The sequence below is a fragment of the Rattus rattus genome, chromosome 1, assembly GCF_011064425.1.
Source record: "Rattus rattus isolate New Zealand chromosome 1, Rrattus_CSIRO_v1, whole genome shotgun sequence".
NCBI classification, from domain to species: domain Eukaryota; kingdom Metazoa; phylum Chordata; class Mammalia; order Rodentia; family Muridae; genus Rattus; species Rattus rattus.
The window spans coordinates 131,424,595-131,445,336 of NC_046154.1; the positions used below are offsets into that span (position 1 = coordinate 131,424,595).

General features: G+C 40.2%; 1 protein-coding gene and 1 pseudogene across 5 annotated transcripts; both read right to left on the reverse strand.

The window, feature by feature from the left end:
- Nucleotides 1–96: 96 nt before the first annotated feature.
- On the reverse strand, nucleotides 97–7,650 carry LOC116903287 (annotated as a pseudogene). The gene is made up of 2 exons (XR_004388269.1): nucleotides 7,453–7,650; nucleotides 97–3,701 (listed from the first exon to the last, which is right to left on the reverse strand). The product of XR_004388269.1 is annotated as an RNA-binding protein 12B-A-like (transcript).
- Nucleotides 7,651–12,878: 5,228 nt separating this feature from the next.
- Nucleotides 12,879–19,653, reverse strand: LOC116903311 (RNA-binding protein 12B-A). Of its 4 annotated transcripts, none has more exons than XM_032905745.1 (3): nucleotides 19,590–19,653; nucleotides 16,534–16,583; nucleotides 12,879–16,018 (listed from the first exon to the last, which is right to left on the reverse strand). In XM_032905745.1, exon 3 carries the CDS (start codon nucleotides 15,988–15,990, stop codon nucleotides 13,465–13,467), a length of 2,526 nt encoding a protein of 841 aa, XP_032761636.1. In that variant the 5' UTR covers nucleotides 15,991–16,018; nucleotides 16,534–16,583; nucleotides 19,590–19,653; the 3' UTR covers nucleotides 12,879–13,464. The 4 variants fall into 4 exon arrangements, with proteins under 4 accessions (XP_032761636.1, XP_032761653.1, XP_032761662.1 ...); XM_032905762.1 differs by lacking the exon at nucleotides 19,590–19,653 and adding an exon at nucleotides 18,887–19,485; XM_032905771.1 differs by lacking the exon at nucleotides 16,534–16,583 and having other exon boundaries at nucleotides 19,590–19,650.
- Between the last annotated feature and the right edge of the window lie 1,089 nt (nucleotides 19,654–20,742).

Sequence of the window (20,742 nt, forward strand, 5' to 3'; positions counted from 1 at the left end):
GATTATTTTATGTCTTTGTGTTAGTCTAGGCTAACCACATTTTACCAAGCAGTAATTCTTTGTTTTTATTCTTACACAAATAGAAGTTGATAAGTATTTCAATTGCAATTTTATCTTTATTAAACTTTTGAAACTTGTGAACACAAATATTGAAGAACTTAAGTAAATTTCTTTCACAGTAAGTTCATTTTCTGAACTATTTAGAGTTTATAAGAGACATTAGCATGATATCTTGACAAGCAGTTTTACAGGCAATTAGCAAAAGTGCCAAACCCGATTAATCACTCAGCCTTTATTTCCTTCTATAGTCTGAGTAAAAGATAGAAAAAACAAAGTCAAAGATTAATTTATTCATAGCATTAATGAGAACAGAAAATTTGTTCTTTTCTACCTGCGAAAAACAGTATATGTAATTTTAAATTAGGGGGTAAATGCATGTCCATTTGAAATAAAAGGAAACCAGATTTGCATAACACCTTCTTTTTTCTAATCACACATTAAAAACATTTTTTAGATAATTAAATTACAAAACTATACATTCACTGCACCAATACAGTAGAAGAAAACTGTTTACTTAAAAAGACCCTCTAAAGCAAACTGAGCTTAACCTTTCGGGGACCAACTGGTCTACCACTTAGATCTTTAACAGCAGCTAGAGCTTCATTATAATTTGTCATAGCAACAATAGCTTCTCCTATAGGTAATCCTTCCTCATTGTACTGTAATGAAACAGAACCAGGTATGACTTTATAACCATGGAAAAAGTCTAGAATTTCATTAGAATTAGCTTTGAATGGAAGATTTGAGATTTTTACAGGAATAATTCCACCTGACCTACAACTTAAATTTAAATCAGATGTAACTTTTGCCTCTGAAAAACTTCCTATGTTATACTTTCCAAAATCAAATTTGCCACCTTCTAGGTGACCAAAGTTCACAAAAGGATGGTGACCTCTGAAATCAGATGAGGTCCAAAAATCCTCTCCAGGAAGTCTAAAATTATCAGAACGTCTAAGACCCTCCTCAGGAACTTTCCTGTGGTCTTCCAGACACACCTGCCTGAAGTCCTCATCAGTGGGACATCTCAAATCTTCTTGGGAGGTCCTGAAGTCCTCATCAGAAGGGTACCTAAAATCTTCATCTGCCACATGCCTGGAATCTTCCTCTCGGGAATGCCTGAAATGTTCATGGGGTGGCCGTCTAATGTGCTCCTGATATGACCTCCTGAAGTGCTCCTGAGATGGCCGTCGGAAGTCTTCTTCCCAAGGGCATCTGAAATCCTTCTCTGGTAGCTGCCTACAATCTTTTTCACGACACTGCCTAAAATCATCTTCCAGTGACCATTTCCAATCCTCAAGGGCCGTCTCCAGTCTTCCTCCCTAGGCGCCTGGTATGCTCCTCCTGAGGTGTCCATAGTCTTCTGGAGAGTGCCTGAAGTCCTCAGGAGAGTGCCTGTCAGCATGCTGGAAATACCCTCGGGGATGCTTGAAATGACCCATTTTCCTCAAGTCTTTTGGCTGATAACCAATGCTTTCAGACTGGCCAAAGGAACACGCCAGTGGATCTTTTAAGTCAAACAGACAGGGACAGTCATCTCCATCATGTGACCCGGGACCAGGCTTGTGTCTTCTCATTTGACATCCAGGAAAATTTACACCAAACTCCTGCATTTGTTCCTCAGATATAAGTCTTAACAACACCTCTGTCCCAAGAATCTCTGCCGGTTCAAACGCGTTCAGCTTTCATGGCCTGCTCTTCAGATTTAAATCTCACCAGTGCTTCTCCCAAACCAACTCCTTGTCATCACAAAGCAAATAAATGTCATCCTCAACAAGAGAAAAGTCTGCAAAGAACTTCTGCACTTCACCTTTTGTAACATCAAATGGTAAATTTCTTATATATATGCACAGCTTCTGACCAGAGCCAGGAAGCCTTCTTCAGAGTACTTTTTTGAAACACGTCCTGGCCTCTCTTCCTCTAAAGACTCTGGTCTCTTCTTTTCATAGCATTCAATGATTTTCACCATTTCCTTTCTAGAAATTGGATCGATAAGAACTGGACGATATTAAAACAGTCTTATGCAAACCCAGGGCAGTGTTATAGTCTTTTTTGATTCTTGAACATCACAAAGGCATACCGCGTTCTTCGATCATCTTTATATAAAAACTTAATCTGGTCGTTACTCAGGTCAGTATCTCTAAAGAGATACCTTAGATCTCTTTTGTTAGTATGTAAGGACAGATTTCTTAAGTGAACATAAAATCCAAGAGGAGAGCGAGAACGTGTTCTGGGAGACTTTGAACGAGACCGTTTCCAAAAGTACCTGTCATTTAACCTCCTTGAAGGAGAATGTTCTTCAGATCTCTTATGCAGGGTGTCCCCGCCCTTGCTTGCAGTACCACCAAATTCAATCCACTGTTGTTCTGAACCCTGCATGACTTCTATAAATCTGGAACCCATGAAACTTCTATGGCATTTAAGACCTCCTGAAGCATCAACACATGAAGCAAATTTTACTATAGCATCGCCATTATTTCGCCCATCATGGTGTTTTAAGAGAATTACTCCATCTACACACAAACCAGAGAAAAAGACACGGACATCATCTTCATTTACTAAGTAAGGCAAACCTCGAAGGAACAAGTAAGGATTCTCAGCCTTCAGTGGCCTGGTCTTTCTTGGCCTCACGTCAAGTCCTGTACCATTTATATGAAACCCAGCATCTGGATTAACTGCAGAGCCATATCCAGAATAATGTTCCTCTTCCTTCAGAGCATCGATAAAATGATACATGTTGCCAACCCCTGAGGCCTCAGGTCCTGGTCGCCCTCTTCCTACACGAGCACTTCTTTTCATGTCTATGGTCTTCTGCATTTCTACCTTGCTACTCAGAAAAAAGCTCTACAGATCAATCCTTGATAAACCCTCCTGAGCGACTTATGGCACGTCTTGCGTCTTCATCTGTGGCAAAAATTATAAAAGCCTCACCAGCTTTCCCTCCAATCACATGCACTCCTCCATCAGGAATAGTCAATCCCTTGAAGAAGTGACGGATGTCCACAGGACCCGCAATAAAAGGAAGCCCCTGTAAACGGATGACTACAGCCATGCTGAGCTCAAACCACAGCAATAATCACCTGCAGACAAAAAGGTACACATAATAGCAAGGCTTATTTTTGCAGCACCTTAGCACAAACTAGCTTAATAATTACCTGTTTCTTCAGCATTAGTAAGTGGAAAAGGAAACAGTAGTCCACAGAGAAACCTGCCATCTCCTCTAATTCCTAAAACAAATGCATCTTCTCCTATATAAACACACAAATAAACCAATTGCCTTAAACATTTCACACTGCCTATCCTATTCATTAGGAACATCAAAAATGCCAAATCTTCCTTTGTAAGTCTGCCAAATGCTGCTTCACAACAAAACCAAACCACTTTCAGACTCTTTAGATCACTGCCTCCTACTCATCTGTCTTTCACTAACCACAATAGAGTTTACATAGTCAGAAAAGCCAAGTATGGTCAGAATTTCTGCTCCTGCTATTTAGCTGGTCACCATGCAAACAAAAGAACGACGAGTTCAACGGTCCAATAATCTATCAGATTTTGTCACACTTCTGTGCAAAGCCTTACACTCTGGTGGCTTACCTTTTCCTTTTATTTCTTGGAGACCTGTTTACTCTGTAAAAGCAACTTAACTGTGGAAAGAAAATGAAATATAATTAATCTTTAAACTCTGCAATCTATCTATCTCAATGCTGGATATCCATTTCAGAATTACCTATTAAAGTGAAACCATACAAGGCATCACAATTACAACCATTACAAATGGCCCTTTTTGTCCATAGGGAAATTAAGTAACCTTTGGGAAAAGGAAGCCTAACGCCAGAACAGACAACTGGGAAGTATAAGAAATAAAAACTGTGTGCTGAAACTTATATTACTTGGTTGAAATCAGGTTGAAAAAATATATATTATTAGACATTTTGAGTGTAGTGCTCTTTACATGTGTAACTATATCAAATTCCATTGAATTCTATCATTAAAGTCCAATTTATGACACGCTGATATACTCAAGTTTTACATGTACTTAAAATCTGTTTTATAAGTAAAGCATCAGTTTGAAGACAGTATTTTTAAAGGGCTTACGTCATTTCACCTAATGGTGATTCGAGCATGTAGTTTATACTTAAAGCCAACTCACATGTCAACTCACATGCCATTTTGCACCCTTCCAAAGCATAAAACTCAAACTAAGCAACAATTCAAAATGATATAGTGAATGAAAATACTGAAGCTCGAAAACTCTGTTACTATGCAATGAATCCAAACCAGTGCATACCATTTGGATACAATTTAAGTTCTACGTATCACAAAGACAGGAATATTGTCATTATGATATAATTAAGGAAAATACTCTACCATCCCTAAAGTAAAACTTAAAAGAAAAATCAATGCCACTCATTTTGTATGCTTACAACAGTCAGTAGACTATTAAAATTAATCTTAAGCTTACACAAGCACCCACACTGTATCAACTTTGAATTTAACTATTCCAACAGACACTATTAAAAACCACTATCCTGCACACTCATTTAAAAAAACTTGCTTGTAGCACTTTTACAGTCAACCAAACAGTATTTACCAAATAATTTTTAAAGGTACCAAATTAATCATTATAATTAATACTAAAGTGCAAATAAAATTTTGGGATCCCTTCAAGTTAAGTAGCACTACCTCCAAGTTTGGAAGGTTGTCTTTTAAAACCAGGTGGGCAGGGTCTACAGATTAATTGTTCAAAAAAAAGTTAATCACTAAAAATAATGGTACTGGCTTATGCTCTAAGATCAAGAATCGACAAATGGGATCTCATAAAACTGCAAAGCTTCTGTAAGGCAAAGGACACTGTGGTTAGGACAAAACGGCAACCAACAGATTGGGAAAAGATCTTTACCAATCCTACAACAGATAGAGGGCTTATATCCAAAATATACAAAGAACTCAAGAAGTTAGACCACAGGAGACAAATAACCCTATTAAAAAATGGGGTTCAGAGCTAAACAAAGAATTCACAGCTGAGGAATGCCGAATGGCTGAGAAACACCTAAAGAAATGTTCAACATCTTTAGTCATAAGGAAATGCAAATCAAAACAACCCTGAGATTTCACCTCACACCAGTGAGAATGGCTAAGATCAAAACTCAGGTGACAGCAGATGCTGGCGAGGATGCGGAGAAAGAGGAACACTCCTCCATTGTTGGTGGGATTGCAGACTGGTACAACCATTCTGAAAATCAGTCTGGAGGATCCTCAGAAAATTTGACATTGAACTGCCTGAGGATCCAGCTATAACGCTCTTGGGCATATACCCCAAAGATGCCCCAACATATAAAAAAGACACGTGCTCCACTATGTTCATAGCAGCCTTATTTATAATAGCCAGAAGCTGGAAAGAACCCAGATGCCCTTCAACAGAGGAATGGATACAGAAAATGTGGTACATCTACACAATGGAATATTACTCCGCTATCAAAAATAATGACTTTATGAAATTCGTAGGCAAATGGTTGGAACTGGAAAATATCATCCTGAGTGAGGTAACCCAATCACAGAAAAACACACATGGTATGCACTCATTGATAAGTGGCTATTAGCCCAAATGCTTGAATTACCCTAGATGCCTAGAACAAATGAAACTCAAGACGGATGATCAAAATGTGAATGCTTCACTCCTTCTTTAAAAGAGGACCAAGAATACCCTTGGCAGGGAATAGAGAGGCAAAGATTAAAACAGACACAGGAGGAACACCCATTCAGAGCCTGCCCCACATGTGGCCCATACATATACAGCCATCCAATTAGACAAGATGGATGAAGCAAAGAAGTGCAGGCTGACAGGAGCCTGATGTAGATCTGTCCTGAGAGACACAGCCAGAATACAGCAAATACAGAGGCGAATGCCAGCAGCAAACCACTGAACTGAGAATAGGACCCCCGTTGAAGGAATCAGAGAAAGAACTGGAAGAGCTTGAAGGGGCTCGAGACCCCATATGCACAACAATGCCAAGCAACCAGAGCTTCCAGGGACTAAGCCACTACCTAAAGACTATACATGGACTGACCCTGGACTCTGACCTCATAGGTAGCAATGAATAGCCTAGTAAGAGCACCAGTGGAAGGGGGAAGCCCTGGGTCCTGCTAAGACTGAACCCCCAGTGAACTAGATTGTTGGGGGAGGGCGGCAATGGGGGAGGATGGGAGGAACACCTATAAAGAAGGGGAGGGCGGGGTTAGGGGATGTTTGCCCGGAAAACAGGAAAGGGAATAACACTCGAAATGTAAATAATAAATACTCAAGTTAATAAAAAAAATAATGGTACATACTACACTGGAAAATTATTTTGGTTTGCTATTAAAATCTTTGCAGTACAAACAAAACCAACAAGAAAGCAGAACGAAACAAAAAACACAAAAACAAAACTGTAAGCCTGATTTCAACAAGACAATATTCACAAACTTCAACAAAAACTATACATAGCTCCTTCAAACTTGTCCACATCGAAATTCCAAGACTCCTGTGAAAACTGACTTGACTGCTTTCCAACTGGTCTGTCCTTAAACTTTTTTAATTCCAAAGGAACTATACCCTGAGAACCAGAAGTCAGCTACAAATAAATTGAGACATTCAAGGAAATAAGCACATACCGAGCTTAAAATGCTTCTCACAACACATCTATGCTTAAAAGTCACTTTTTCTATGTGTCTTAACTAAAACCATCTTCATTAAACAGTTTCTCATTCACAAAGCTATTGAATTCCAATCCTAAAAACCATAAGTTCATTCTAATTTACCAAATAAAAGCTAATGTTTAAATCCCTTTGTCCTTGCCATAGTAGGGTAAGGTATCATTTACCCAGTCAGTAACGTCTAGGAAAGCATCTCAGAGACTCAAAGTTGCACAATTTCCTTACAAATTTCCAGAAAGTTTACTGACACATTAGCCTGCACCAAAGTCCAAACACAAATTATCCTTCTTCTAGTTTTGAATGCCACTGCACAAATATCGAACAACACAATAGACGTGTTGTTTCGTGATCCTGTTACTGTCAGGCCTCTATGAACTGCTGCTATGAAAGGGGATCTCTAAACATTCATTTAATGAGAAACATAACTTAAACAACTTTACCAATTTTACCAAGCCATCCTTCCATTTACATCACCTCAAATAAATGCTCTTATTTGTGCATCTTTTAATCACAACTCAGAGGAAAACAGTAGACTGAACTTAAGAGCTATAATTCCAGGTCCACTTGATTTTAACCAACAGTCTTTTTCCAGACCTGGCAAGAGAGACAAAAGTTTTACTATGCGCCTCCAACTATGTCTTACTGCCCAGCATTAAGAACCATTAAAATCCTAAGTAAGAATTTTCCTTGCAGAAAATCTACCTCAGTCCACAAATTTTCTCTGATAAAATCTGCTTTCTATGATGTAGATGTTTAAAATAAAAAAGCTTCAAGACCACACAGGGCCATAACTCCGGGTCAGGAACTCTTAAGTGAAGAGGATTCCACAGGTCACACACTTCCCACGTCAGCCATCATCATCGTCAATGGGGAGATCCTTCGAAGACAGACTCGACTTTGTCCACGCTTCCAGCGATCAGACTTTCCTCTTTTTTGCGTCTGGCCAACTTCCTATGTCGGATCCGACACTGTTCCCAGATTCTGTGCCAAACCCGCTTTCAGATTAACCAGAACCGCCCAACTAGCGGTCCTTTGCGTTCCAAGGTCCTGAGGGCAAAGGCGCCACCCTACTCCCCAGAGGGCACTGGCCCCAACCTCACTGAACCGCTCTGCGCACCTCCAGCCTGAGAAAACCGGCCTGCCGGGCTTTCCCGCGCCTCATCTAACGTGGACACGGCAGAGAAAAGAAACACCTAAGCGATGCTCCGAGATTTTCGCTGTCAAGATCCCTGGAAGTTCACACACCGCCACACGGAGGCTGACAGGAGGAAGTCAGGGGTCAGAGAGCGAGGCCCTAACGGAACTGGCCCCGCTCACCCCCAGCCCTGCATGCCTGCCCTCCAGGCTCTCACCCTCTCCCTGCCTCCCTGCCCCGCATCCTGAGAAGTGCTTCGCACTGCGCAATGACCACACACCCCACAAACGGAGATTGGGACGTTCTTCCTTGCAGCCGCATCCACAAGGCCAACTAGGTCCCAACAAGGCCGGGAAAAAAGGAGACCACACTCCCCTCCTTTCGGGAGAAGCCAACCTACCGTTTTTCTCACATGCGCAGTCCAGGCCCAACCCGCAGTCAAGTCCTCGGGAAGCGCATGCGCATAAGCTTGGCTCTGCTTGCTGAGTGAGGAATCCTGTATCCTGGGTAATGTGGAGCTTTTGTGCATGCTCTATCTGTGTCCCAGCCAATCCATGAGCCCCGACCCACCCCTTAAAATTTCCAATCCGCGGGAGGCAATAGCAAAAAGTATAATAAACAAACAGGTTTCTTTTCAGAATCAGGAAAAGATGTGAAAGATTAAAGCTGGAGATTTATTTACCCTTCACTGCTGCCGTTTCTGTTAGACCTGCAGAAAAAATGACAATTGCAGACTGATAAAAGGCTGCTGTAGCTGGCCGCTTTGCCTGAAGTCCCTATTACAGAAAGCAGCCCCTCTGGCTTTTGACTGAGCTGTTAGATCTGTGTGACTGGTCCCATCAAATCACACCTTGTCATTTCTCATGTGGGAGGTTTTGGGAGAGGGAAAATAGAGGTATCTTCTGGGAAAAGGAGAAGAAAAAAGACAGGGGAGAAGAGGAGAATGTTTTTTAATTAGGCCCGTGTCCCATGCACGAACAACATTCAACAGCAGTCATGGCGTACTCCCAAAGGTACAGACACAAAGTGACACACACACATACACAAGTTGAAAATGTGAATCTGTTTGGCTAGAAAACCATGTAAGTAGGTAGTGAAAAGAAAGGAAACTATAGGAGGGGAAAAGGGAAAGAGAGATTAGAATAGATGAGGAATACGTGGTTCTGAGTTAAGGCTACCTGTAGTGATTCTCACCCACATTTACACAAATTTCAGCCAAGATTAATGAGAACTTAATTCACCTGGACCAGAACGCTCATAGACTCTCAACACACTGACAGGCATCGCAGCCTCCAACTGCCTTTCTTGTTGCTCTGGGCTGAACATTCCCCTTCAGTTAACACACATTCTTCCCAAATAGCATATCAGAGTAAATGCCTGCCATTTCTGTCATTGTAATATAAAAAAGGAAAGTTCTTGTCAATGTAACCACATGTTGTTCTCATTATGGAGGCTAAACATTTTTATACACTGAAAAAAAAGTTTTCAGGACAAAACATAAAATTAAGTAACCACACTTAACTATGGAGACTCTGATCCTTTCCAGGCATTTAGAACCATATATATTTTGCAAACAGGCTGAAGGAATGTCTTAAAAATTATTGGATGCCCAGCCAAGGGTAAGCAAGAGTAAGTGACTTTCTGAGTTGTCATGTAGGCTGTTTTAAGGTGATTATGTCTCTCTTGGTTCAGTTTAACCTTGTGAACAAAAAACTTGTGCTTTCAACTCTCCACCAAGCACAAGGCCTAGTCCAAACCCATTTCTGCTATTCCTTCCCACCTTAGCAGCTAAAGCACCTGTTTTCCACACTGCTGACTTTTACGATGACTCTCGTGCTCACATGATTTACTTCTGCATTATAATATACAGATTTTTTAAATCTGAAAGTTTTCCCCTTCCACTTACTCAGCATGGCATTTGAAAACATTTCTCACTTGCTTTCATGTCGTTGTCTTAGAAAGCCAGTCATGCTGGATACCCCTGTCTCCAAACAGTTATGGCTTGTTTCGTCTCTCCTCCTTTCTTTGCTGGCTCTGGGAAGGAAACAATGTCCCCTGTTGTAATGGCCATTCCTGGCTGTCAACTTGACTGTGTCTGGAATGGACTACAATCCAGAACTGGAGGGCTCACCTGTGATCCAGATCTTGAGGCTGGAAGGCATGGCTTTCTGACCTGGTTCTTGGCATGGAGATCGTGAGGCATAGTGTCCATGAAAAGCTTAGGCCCAGGCAAGGTTGTACACACCTTTATTCCCAGGAGACTAAAGCAAGGAGATCTCCCAGTTCAAGGTCAGCCTGGGACAAAACAAGTCCCAGATCCAGGCACAGTGATGCAGACCTTTAAAATGGACCACATCTTCCGCTGGAGACCTACATAAGGACATTGGAAGAAGGAAGATTCGCTCTCCTTTGAAGCTTGCATTTACTTGCCAGCACATCTGTTGGAATTTACTTCTGCAGAAGAGCAGCTGAAACAGCCTCATGGGACTGAGCAACTACTAGATCCTTACACTTCCAATTCACAGCTGACCACTGTCAGAATAGAGACTGTCTGTCATCGCAACAAATTCCCTTAATATATACAGACAGTCTATAAGTTCTGTGAAGTTCTTCCAGCCTTCTACCTCAGTACTTCAATCTTCCTGAACAAGAGAAAGTTCAGCATTTTGAATCTCCTCTGTTGAGCACTTCCTTTCCTTTTTGAGATACATTTCCTTTATATTTATTTTTTTAAATCTTCTGTTCTATCATTTCTTTTGCAAAATTCCTCCATATTTTTGTCTATTCACTCTTATGCCTCATTAACTATCAAACTAATTTTAATCTACTTCTTGTCTTATTGATACTGCATTCCAAACACTGTAATAAACTCATACCCCTAAATGTAAAACACGATCATTCAAATGCTAGTACCAAAAACTACTTATCTATTATAACCACCTATGTAGGATTTATATTGTTAGGGGACAGAACATTTTGGTTAAAACAACTTCTACAACTTAACTGACATAATTCGAAATTTGTTTCTGCAAATTGAAAGAAGAGAATTTAAGTATTAAATCTCAGTTCTTCCCTCCAGTTAATAGAGCAATGACAATTTCCAGAAAGATACCAGATTAATATCAATACTGTAAAGAGGGCAAAGTTTGGTGGCTACCTTGTAGTCAATACTCGATAGATAACATGTGCTTTTGTCTGTTAACTCCTTCCTTCACTGGTATATTTCTTTTCAGCTGTACTTAAGGAATACTCCCATAGTTTCTGCCACTTTAATTAATAACTCCTATATCTGAAGTGGGTAGCATTGAACATGTCTCTAAGCCTGTTACATGAACATAATTACACTGATTACTCAGGGTTGTTTAAAAATGATTGAACTCCATTTTCAGTGAGAGACCTTGCCTCAAAAAAGTGAAAAGTATTTGAGCAAGACACCACCTTCAAGTTCTAGCCTCTGTATAACCACACCAATACATGTACAGTAAGCCTGATAACTGAGAAAACAGAACACACACAGTACTTATTTCAAATCAAGGCACAGGACTGGAGAGATGGTTCAGCAGTTGGGGAGCACAAACTGCTATTGCAGGGGTTCGCTTCCCAGCTCCCCCAAGGTGGCTCACAACTGCCTGTAGTTCCAGTTTCAGGGAATCTGATGAGCTTGACTAGGTCCAAAGACACATGATGCACATACATACATGCAAATCACTCACACACATAGAGTATTAAGTGCACAAAAATCCAGACAGAGCTTCTGTTTACCAGGTCCTCTGTCCACCACTAACACCCCTACCCAGTTTGAGAAGCGATTACATACTCGACATTCTTTCACTTTAAGCTTTATCTTAGGGTCTCACTGTGTTTGCCTTAAGCACTCCAAATGCTTCATTCTACCTGTAAAAGCCTACGAGTTTGAAGACTATGCCTTTTTTTTCCCAACAAAATTTACTGATTTAGTCTAAGTAGGACATTTACTAGTAAAAACAGAAGCTTCACAGATTTCTTTACCTTACTGAAAGACTACTGAAAGTATTCTACACTTCTACAATAGCTAAATGATATACCATATAAAAATAAATTCTCAGTGTAGAAAATGTCTAGGTGAAGGAAGTGTGTAAAACTCTTTCATATAAACTATAAAAATTATAAAATGAAAACAAAGAATTTTGTTTTGGACATCAATATAATGTATCCTAAAATAAATTATAAGATCTTAAGTCACTTTCTCCTCAATTTAGCTAACGTTTTAAGTACCATACTTTTATCATTCTTTAAGTGCAACATTAAAAGCAAATAGAAAAAATATTACTTCTGAAAATATTTTTGTCATGATGTTGCTAAACAAAAATAGCCTGTAAGAAAGTGACTCAGCAAAAAAAATGTTTACAGACAAGGTATAATCAGGGATCTGCTGGTTTTGAAATTGGTTCCCTAACTTAGACTTCAGGTACCTTCCTTACCGTCTCTAAATTTCATTTCTCACTTATAAAATATAGATAAAGTAAACACTGAGATCATACATAAAAAGTGCTGACTGCCTAATGGAAGTCAACTAGTTGTATTATTGTGCATAAGTAAAATCTACGTGAATATAAGCAAAATTTTGAGTACTAAAAAGTCAAAATTCACTCAGAAATCTGTATTTAGTCTGTGACTAAACTACAAAGCAGTGAAGCCAAAATGAACACAATGAAACACCCTGCCTAGTTCCCAGTAAGTTTGTCATATTCTGCTCAGCCTGAGATACCCCCCTTTACCCTAAACAAATTACTCTACTGTTTTCTGGCCTTTTTTGTGTTAACTTAGGAATCAAGATAATACTTAGACCCCGATGCTTAGGAAAAACTGATGTTGAAGAAATCATACACACGTACATTATCAGGACAGATTATGTGTCCAACTCACCCCACAGTTCAATATAGCTATTGAGCGCATGCTGCCAAGCAGCAATCCTTTTGTCCTTGTCCTCGTTACACAAATACAAGTTAATAAGTATTTCAATTGCAATTCTCTCTTTATTAAACTTTTCAAAGTTTGAACAGAAATATTGAAAATTTCACAAAAGTAAATTTCATTTCACAGCAAGTTCATTTTCTGTTCTATTTAGACTTTATAGGAGACATTAGCACAATGTCTCCACAAAGAGTTCTATAGACAATTAGCAATAAAAGTGCCAAACTTGTTAATCAGTCAGCCTTCATTTCCTTATACAGTCTGAGTGAAAGATGGAAAAACAAATCAAAGATTAATTTATCCACAGCATCAAAGATAAATTCACCTTCTACAAACAAAACTCTACTCTTTCCAAGATTGACTTTTATCCATAACATCAATGAACCTCTTGCATTCAGCATATTTACTCTCTCTCCTTCCCTTAAAAAACGGAAAATATGTAATTTGAAATTCAGGGGTAAAAGCATGTTCATTTGTAAGCAAAAGGAAACCAGAATTACATAAAACAATTTTCTTCTATTCACAAGTAAAAATAAAATCTTTAAATAATTACAAATAAACTTTACAAAACTGCACATTCACTGCATCAATAGAGTAGAAGAAAACTGTTTACTTAAAAAGACCCTCTAAAGCAAACTGAGCTTAACCTTGCGGGGACCAACTGGTCTACCACTTAGATCTTTAACAGCAGCTAGAGCTTCATTATAATTTGTCATAGCAACAATAGCTTCTCCTAAAGGTAATCCTTCCTCATTATATTGTATTGAAACTGAATCAGGTATGACTTTATACCCATGGAAAAAGTCTAGAATTTCATTAGCATTGGCTTTGAACGGAAGATTCGAGATCATGACACGAATTATTCCACCTGACCTACAATTTAAATTTAGATCAGATGTAACTTTTGCCTCTGAAAAACTTCCTATGTTATACTTTCCAAAATCAAATTTGCCACCTTCTAGGTGGCCAAAGTTCACAAAAGGATGGTGACCTCTGAAATCAGATGAGGTCCAAAAATCCTCTCCAGGAAGTCTAAAATTATCAGAACGTCTAAGACCCTCCTCAGGAACTTTCCTGTGGTCTTCCAGACACACCTGCCTGAAGTCCTCATCAGTGGGACATCTCAAATCTTCTTGGGAGGTCCTGAAGTCCTCATCAGAAGGGTACCTAAAATCTTCATCTGCCACATGCCTGGAATCTTCCTCTCGGGAATGCCTGAAATGTTCATGGGGTGGCCGTCTAATGTGCTCCTGATATGACCTCCTGAAGTGCTCCTGAGATGGCCGTCGGAAGTCTTCTTCCCAAGGGCATCTGAAATCCTTCTCTGGTAGCTGCCTACAATCTTTTTCACGACACTGCCTAAAGTCATCTTCCAGTGGCCATTTCCAATCCTCAAGGGGCCGTCTCCAGTCTTCCTCCCTAGAGCGCCTGGTATGCTCCTCCCTGAGGTGTCCATAGTCTTCTGGAGAGTGCCTGAAGTCCTCAGGAGAGTGCCTGTCAGCATGCTGGAAATACCCTCGGGGATGCTTGAAATGACCCATTTTCCTCAAGTCTTTTGGCTGATAACCAATGCTTTCAGACTGGCCAAAGGAACACGCCAGTGGATCTTTTAAGTCAAACAGACAGGGACAGTCATCTCCATCATGTGACCGGGACCAGGCTTGTGTCTTCTCATTTGACATCCAGGAAAAATTTACACCAAACTCCTGCATTTGTTCCTCAGATATAAGTCTTAACAACACCTCTGTCCCCAAGAATCTCTGCCGGTTCAAACGTTCAGCTTTCATGGCCTGCTCTTCAGATTTAAATCTCACCAGTGCTTCTCCCAAACCAACTCCCTTGTCATCACAAAGCAAATAAATGTCATCCTCAACAAGAGAAAAGTCTGCAAAGAACTTCTGCACTTCACCTTTTGTAACATCAAATGGTAAATTTCTTATATATATGCACAGCTTCTGACCAGAGCCAGGGAAGCCTTCTTCAGAGTACTTTTGTGAAACACGTCCTGGCCTCTCTTCCTCTAAAGACTCTGGTCTCTTCTTTTCATAGCATTCAATGATTTTCACCATTTCCTTTCTAGAAATTGGATCGATAAGAACTGGACGATATTGTAAAACAGTCTTATGCAAACCCAGGGCAGTGTTATAGTCTTTTTGATTCTTGAACATCACAAAGGCATACCGCGTTCTTCGATCATCTTTATATAAAAACTTAATCTGGTCGTTACTCAGGTCAGTATCTCTAAAGAGATACCTTAGATCTCTTTTGTTAGTATGTAAGGACAGATTTCTTAAGTGAACATAAAATCCAAGAGGAGAGCGAGAACGTGTTCTGGGAGACTTTGAACGAGACCGTTTCCAAAAGTGCCTGTCACTTAACCTCCTTGAAGGAGAATGTTCTTCAGATCTCTTATGCAGGGTGTCCCCGCCCTTGCTTGCAGTACCACCAAATTCAATCCACTGTTGTTCTGAACCCTGCATGACTTCTATAAATCTGGAACCCATGAAACTTCTATGGCATTTAAGACCTCCTGAAGCATCAACACATGAAGCAAATTTTACTATAGCATCGCCATTATTTCGCCCATCATGGTGTTTTAAGAGAATTACTCCATCTACACACAAACCAGAGAAAAAGACACGGACATCATCTTCATTTACTAAGTAAGGCAAACCTCGAAGGAACAAGTAAGGATTCTCAGCCTTCAGTGGCCTGGTCTTTCTTGGCCTCACGTCAAGTCCTGTACCATTTATATGAAACCCAGCATCTGGATTAACTGCAGAGCCATATCCAGAATAATGTTCCTCTTCCTTCAGAGCATCGATAAAATGATACATGTTGCCAACCCCTGAGGCCTCAGGTCCTGGTCGCCCTCTTCCTACACGAGCACTTCTTTTCATGTCTATGGTCTTCTGCATTTCTACCTTGCTACTCAGAAAAAGCTCTACAGACGAATCCTTGATAAACCCTCCTGAGCGACTTATGGCACGTCTTGCGTCTTCATCTGTGGCAAAAATTATAAAAGCCTCCCCAGCTTTCCCTCCAATCACATGCACTCCTCCATCAGGAATAGTCAATCCCTTGAAGAAGTGACGGATGTCCACAGGACCCGCAATAAAAGGAAGCCCCTGTAAACGGATGACTACAGCCATGCTGAGCTCAAACCACAGCAATAATCACCTGCAGACAAAAAGGTACACATAATAGCAAGGCTTATTTTTGCAGCACCTTAGCACAAACTAGCTTAATAATTACCTGTTTCTTCAGCATTAGTAAGTGGAAAAGGAAACAGTAGTCCACAGAGAAACCTGCCATCTCCTCTAATTCCTAAAACAAATGCATCTTCTCCTATATAAACACACAAATAAACCAACTGCCTTAAACATTTCACACTGCCTATCCTATTCATTAGGAACATCAAAAATGTCAAATCTTCCTTTGTAAGTCTGCCAAATGCTGCTTCACAACAAAACCAAACCACTTTCAGACTCTTTAGAAGCACTGCCTCCTACTCATCTGTCTTTCACTAACCACAATAGAGTTTACATAGTCAGAAAAGCCAAGTATGGTCAGAATTTCTGCTCCTGCTATTTAGCTGGTCACCATGCAAACAAAAGAACGACGAGTTCAATGGTCCAATAATCTATCAGATTTTGTCACACTTCTGTGCAAAGCCTTACACTCTGGTGGCTTACCTTTTCCTTTTATTTCTTGGAGACCTGTTTACTCTGTAAAAGCAACTTAACTGTGGAAAGAAAATGAAATATAATTAATCTTTAAACTCTGCAATCTATCTATCTCAATGCTGGATATCCATTTCAGAATTACCTATTAAAGTGAAACCATATAAGGCATCACAATTACAACCATTACAAATGGCCCTTTTTGTCCATAGGGAAATTAACTAACCTTTGGGAAAAGGAAGCCTAACGCCAGAACAGACAACTGGGAGGTATAAGAAATAAAAACTGTGTTCTGAAACTTATACTACTTGGTTGAAATCAGGTTGAAAAAAATATATAGTATTAGACATTTTCAGTGTAGTGCTCTTTACATATGTAACTATATCAAAGTCCATTGAATTCTATCATTAAATAAAGTCCAATTTATGACACGCTGATATACTCAAGTTTTACATGTACATAAAATCTGTTTCATAAGTTAAAACATCAGTTTGAAGACAGAGTATTTTTAAAGGGCTTACGTCATTTCACCTAATGGTGATCCAAGCATGTAGTTCATACTTAAAGCCAACTCCCATGTCAACTCACATGCCATTCTGCACCCTTCCAAAGCATAAAACTTAAACCAAGCAACAATTCAAAATGATATAGTGAATGAAAATACTGAAGCTCAAAAACTCTCAGTTACTATGCAATGAATCCAAACCAGTGCATACCATTTGGATACAATTTTAAGTTCTACGTATCACAAAGACAGGAATATTGTCATTATGATATAATTAAGGAAAATACTCTACCATCCCTAAAGTAAAACTTAATAGAAAAATCAATGCCACTCATTTTGTCTGCTTACAACAGTCGATAGACTATTAAAATTAATCTCCAGCTTACACAAGCACCCACACTGTATCAACTTCCAATTTAACTATTGGAACAGACACTTTTAAAAACCACTATCCTGCACACTCATTTAAGAAAACTTGCTTACTTTCACAGTAAACCAAACAGTATTTATCAAATAATTTTTAAAGGTGCCAAATTAATCATTATAACTAATATTAATGTGCAAAAAAAATTTTGGGTTCCCTTCAATTTAAGTAGCACTACCTCCAAATTTGAAAGGTTGTCTTTAAAAACCAGTGGGCAGGGTCTATAGATTAAATGGTCAAAAAAAAGTTAATCACTAAAAATAATGGTTCATACTACATTTGAAAATTATTAAAATTTTTGCGGTACAAACAAAAACAAGTACAAAGCAGAACGAAAAAAAAAACTGTAAGCCTGATTTCAACAAGCCAATATTCACAAACTTCAACAAAAACTATAAATGGCTCCTTCAAACTAGTCCACATCCAAATTCCAAGATTCCTGTGAAAACTGACTTGACTGCTTTCCAACTGGTCTGTCCTTAAACTTTTTTAATTCCAAAGGAACTATATACCCTGAGAACCAGAAGTCAACTACAAATAAATAAATTGAGACCTTCAAGGAAATAAGCACATACCGAGCTTAAAATGCTTCTCTCAACACATCCTTGCTTAAAAGTCACTTTTTCTATGTGTCTTAATTAAACCCATCTTCATTAAACAGTTTCTCATTCACAAAGCTATTGAATTCCAATCCTAAAAACCATGAGTTCATTCTAATTTGCCAAATAAAAGCTAATGTTTAAATCCCTTTGTCCTTGCCATAGTAGAGTAAGGTATCATTTATCCAGTCAGTAACATCTAGGAGAGCATCTCAGAGACTCAAAGTTGCACAATTTCCTTACAAATTTCCAGAAAGTTTACTGACACATTAGCCTGCACCAAAGTCCAAACACAAATTATCCTTCTTCTAGCTTTGAATGCCACTTTACAAATATCGAATAACACAATAGACGTGTTGTTTCGTGATCCTGTTACTGTCAGGCCTCTATGAACTGATGCTATGAAAAGGGGATCTCTAAACATTCATTTAATGAGAAACATAACTTAAACAACTTTACTAATTTTACCGAGCCATCCTTCCATTTACATCACCTCAAATAAATGCTCTTATTTGTGCATCTTTTAATCACAACTCAGAGGGAAACAGTAGACTGAACTTAAGAGCTATAATTCCAGGTCCACTTGATTTTAACCAACAGTCTTTTTCCAGACCTGGCAAGAGAGACAAAAAGTTTTACTATGCGCCTCAACTATATCTTTTTTTTTTTTTTGGTTCTTTTTTTTTTTTCGGAGGTGGGGACCGAACCCAGGGCCTTGCGCTTCCTAGGCAAGCGCTCTACCACTGAGCTAAATCCCCAACCCCCCAACTATGTCTTACTGCCCAGCATTAAGAACCATTAAAATCCTAAGTAAGAATTTCCTTGCAGAAAATCTACCTCAGTCCACAAATTTTCTCTGATAAAATCTGCTTTCTATGATGTAGATGTTTAAAATAAAAAAGCTTCAAGACCACACAGGGCCATAACTCCGGGTCAGGAACTCTTAAGTGAAGAGGATTCCACAGGTCACACACTTCCCACGTCAGCCATCATCATCGTCAATGGGGAGATCCTTCGAAGACAGACTCGACTTTGTCCACGCTCCCAGCGATCAGACTTTCCTCTTTTTTGCGTCTGGCCAACTTCCTATGTCGGATCCGACACTGTTCCCAGATTCTGTGCCAAACCCGCTTTCAGATTAACCAGAACCGCCCAACTAGCGGTCCTTTGCGTTCCAAGGTCCTGAGGGCAAAGGCGCCACCCCTACTCCCCAGAGGGCACTGGCTCCCAACCTCACTGAACCGCTCTGCGCACCTCCAGCCTGAGAAAACCGGCCTGCCGGGCTTTCCCGCGCCTCATCTAACGTGGACACGGCAGAGAAAAGAAACACCTAAGCGATGCTCCGAGATCTTCGCTGTCAAGATCCCTGGAAGTTCACACACCGCCACACGGAGGCTGACAGGAGGAAGTCAGGGGTCAGAGAGCGAGGCCCTAACGGAACTAGCCGAACTAGCAGCGCTCGCCCCTCGCCCAGCCTGCCTGCCCTTCAGGCTCTCACCCCCTCCCTTCCTCCCTGCCCGGCATCGCACTGACAACACACCACACAAACGGAGACTGGGACGCTCCTTCTTGAAGCAGTATCCACAACGCCCACTAGGCCCCAAACTGCCGGGCCGAAAATGGAGATCACACTTTCCTCAGGTCTGAATAAACCGACGCACGGTCTTTCTGCTCAGGCGCAATCCAGACCCTTCTTGCAACCCAGGCGCCGGAACGCGCATGCGCAGACTCTCTGTGTCGCTTTCATTGATTGGCTGGTGTGAGTGAGGAAGGCTGTCCCCTTAGCTACGGGGAGCTTTTGTTCACAGTCTATCCGTGTCCTAGCCAATCCGTGAGCCCTGACCCACCCCTGAAAATTTCCAATCCGCGGGAGGCAATAGCAAAAAGTACACCAACCAGACAGTTTTTTTCTTTTCTTTTCAGCATCAGGAAACGATGTGAAAGAAGAAAGTTGGAAATTTGTTTATCCTTCACTGTTCGGGTTTCTTCTAGACCTGCGGAAAAAATGACAATTGCACGGACTGATAAAAGGCTGCTGTATTAAGAACAGGCCTGCAGCTGCTTTGCCTGTAGTGGTTATTATTAAAGCAGCCCCTCTGGCTTTTGAGTGCGCTGTTAGATCTGCGTGACAGGTCCCATCGAATCACACCATGTTGCAGTTCTCACGTGGGAGGTTAATTCGGAGTGGAAATAGTATACTCTGGGTGAGGGAGGCGAGAAACGGGAGAAAGGGGGAATACGGCTTTTATTAGACCAAAATATAGTTGCGCTAACAGTCTGCCAGGCTGTCTAATTTAATAGACAACATTCATGTATGTCCAAATATGGTTTTCAAACCAAGTGAGATGAGCTATATGTCAGGTGCTCTGTGCACAAAACAGGGAAAGCAGGAAAACAAGATCTAGTAAGCAAGGGTTTTCCCTAGGCTGGTGTCATTGCATATAAAGTCATTGAGGTTCTCTTGTCTGTATCGCTTTGCTAAAACTTAAGCTCAGGACCCCCACCCTCAATGGGATTTAAATAATTTTAAAACATACCGCACCGTCTTTGTTGTGAAAATTATATTCCCTGGATAAACTCTCATGTGGTTGCCATTGTCACCTTCATGAAACACTTAACTGCTATAACCAGACATTTTCCGTTGCTGTAGTAGTATTTCCTGATACGCTAAATTATCTGCGTCCCAGAGTTTG

Bases quoted from the DNA above. Each gene is read 5' to 3' on its own strand.
- LOC116903311 (XM_032905745.1), bottom strand. From the start codon at position 15,990: ATGGCTGTAGTCATCCGTTTACAGGGGCTTCCTTTTATTGCGGGTCCT.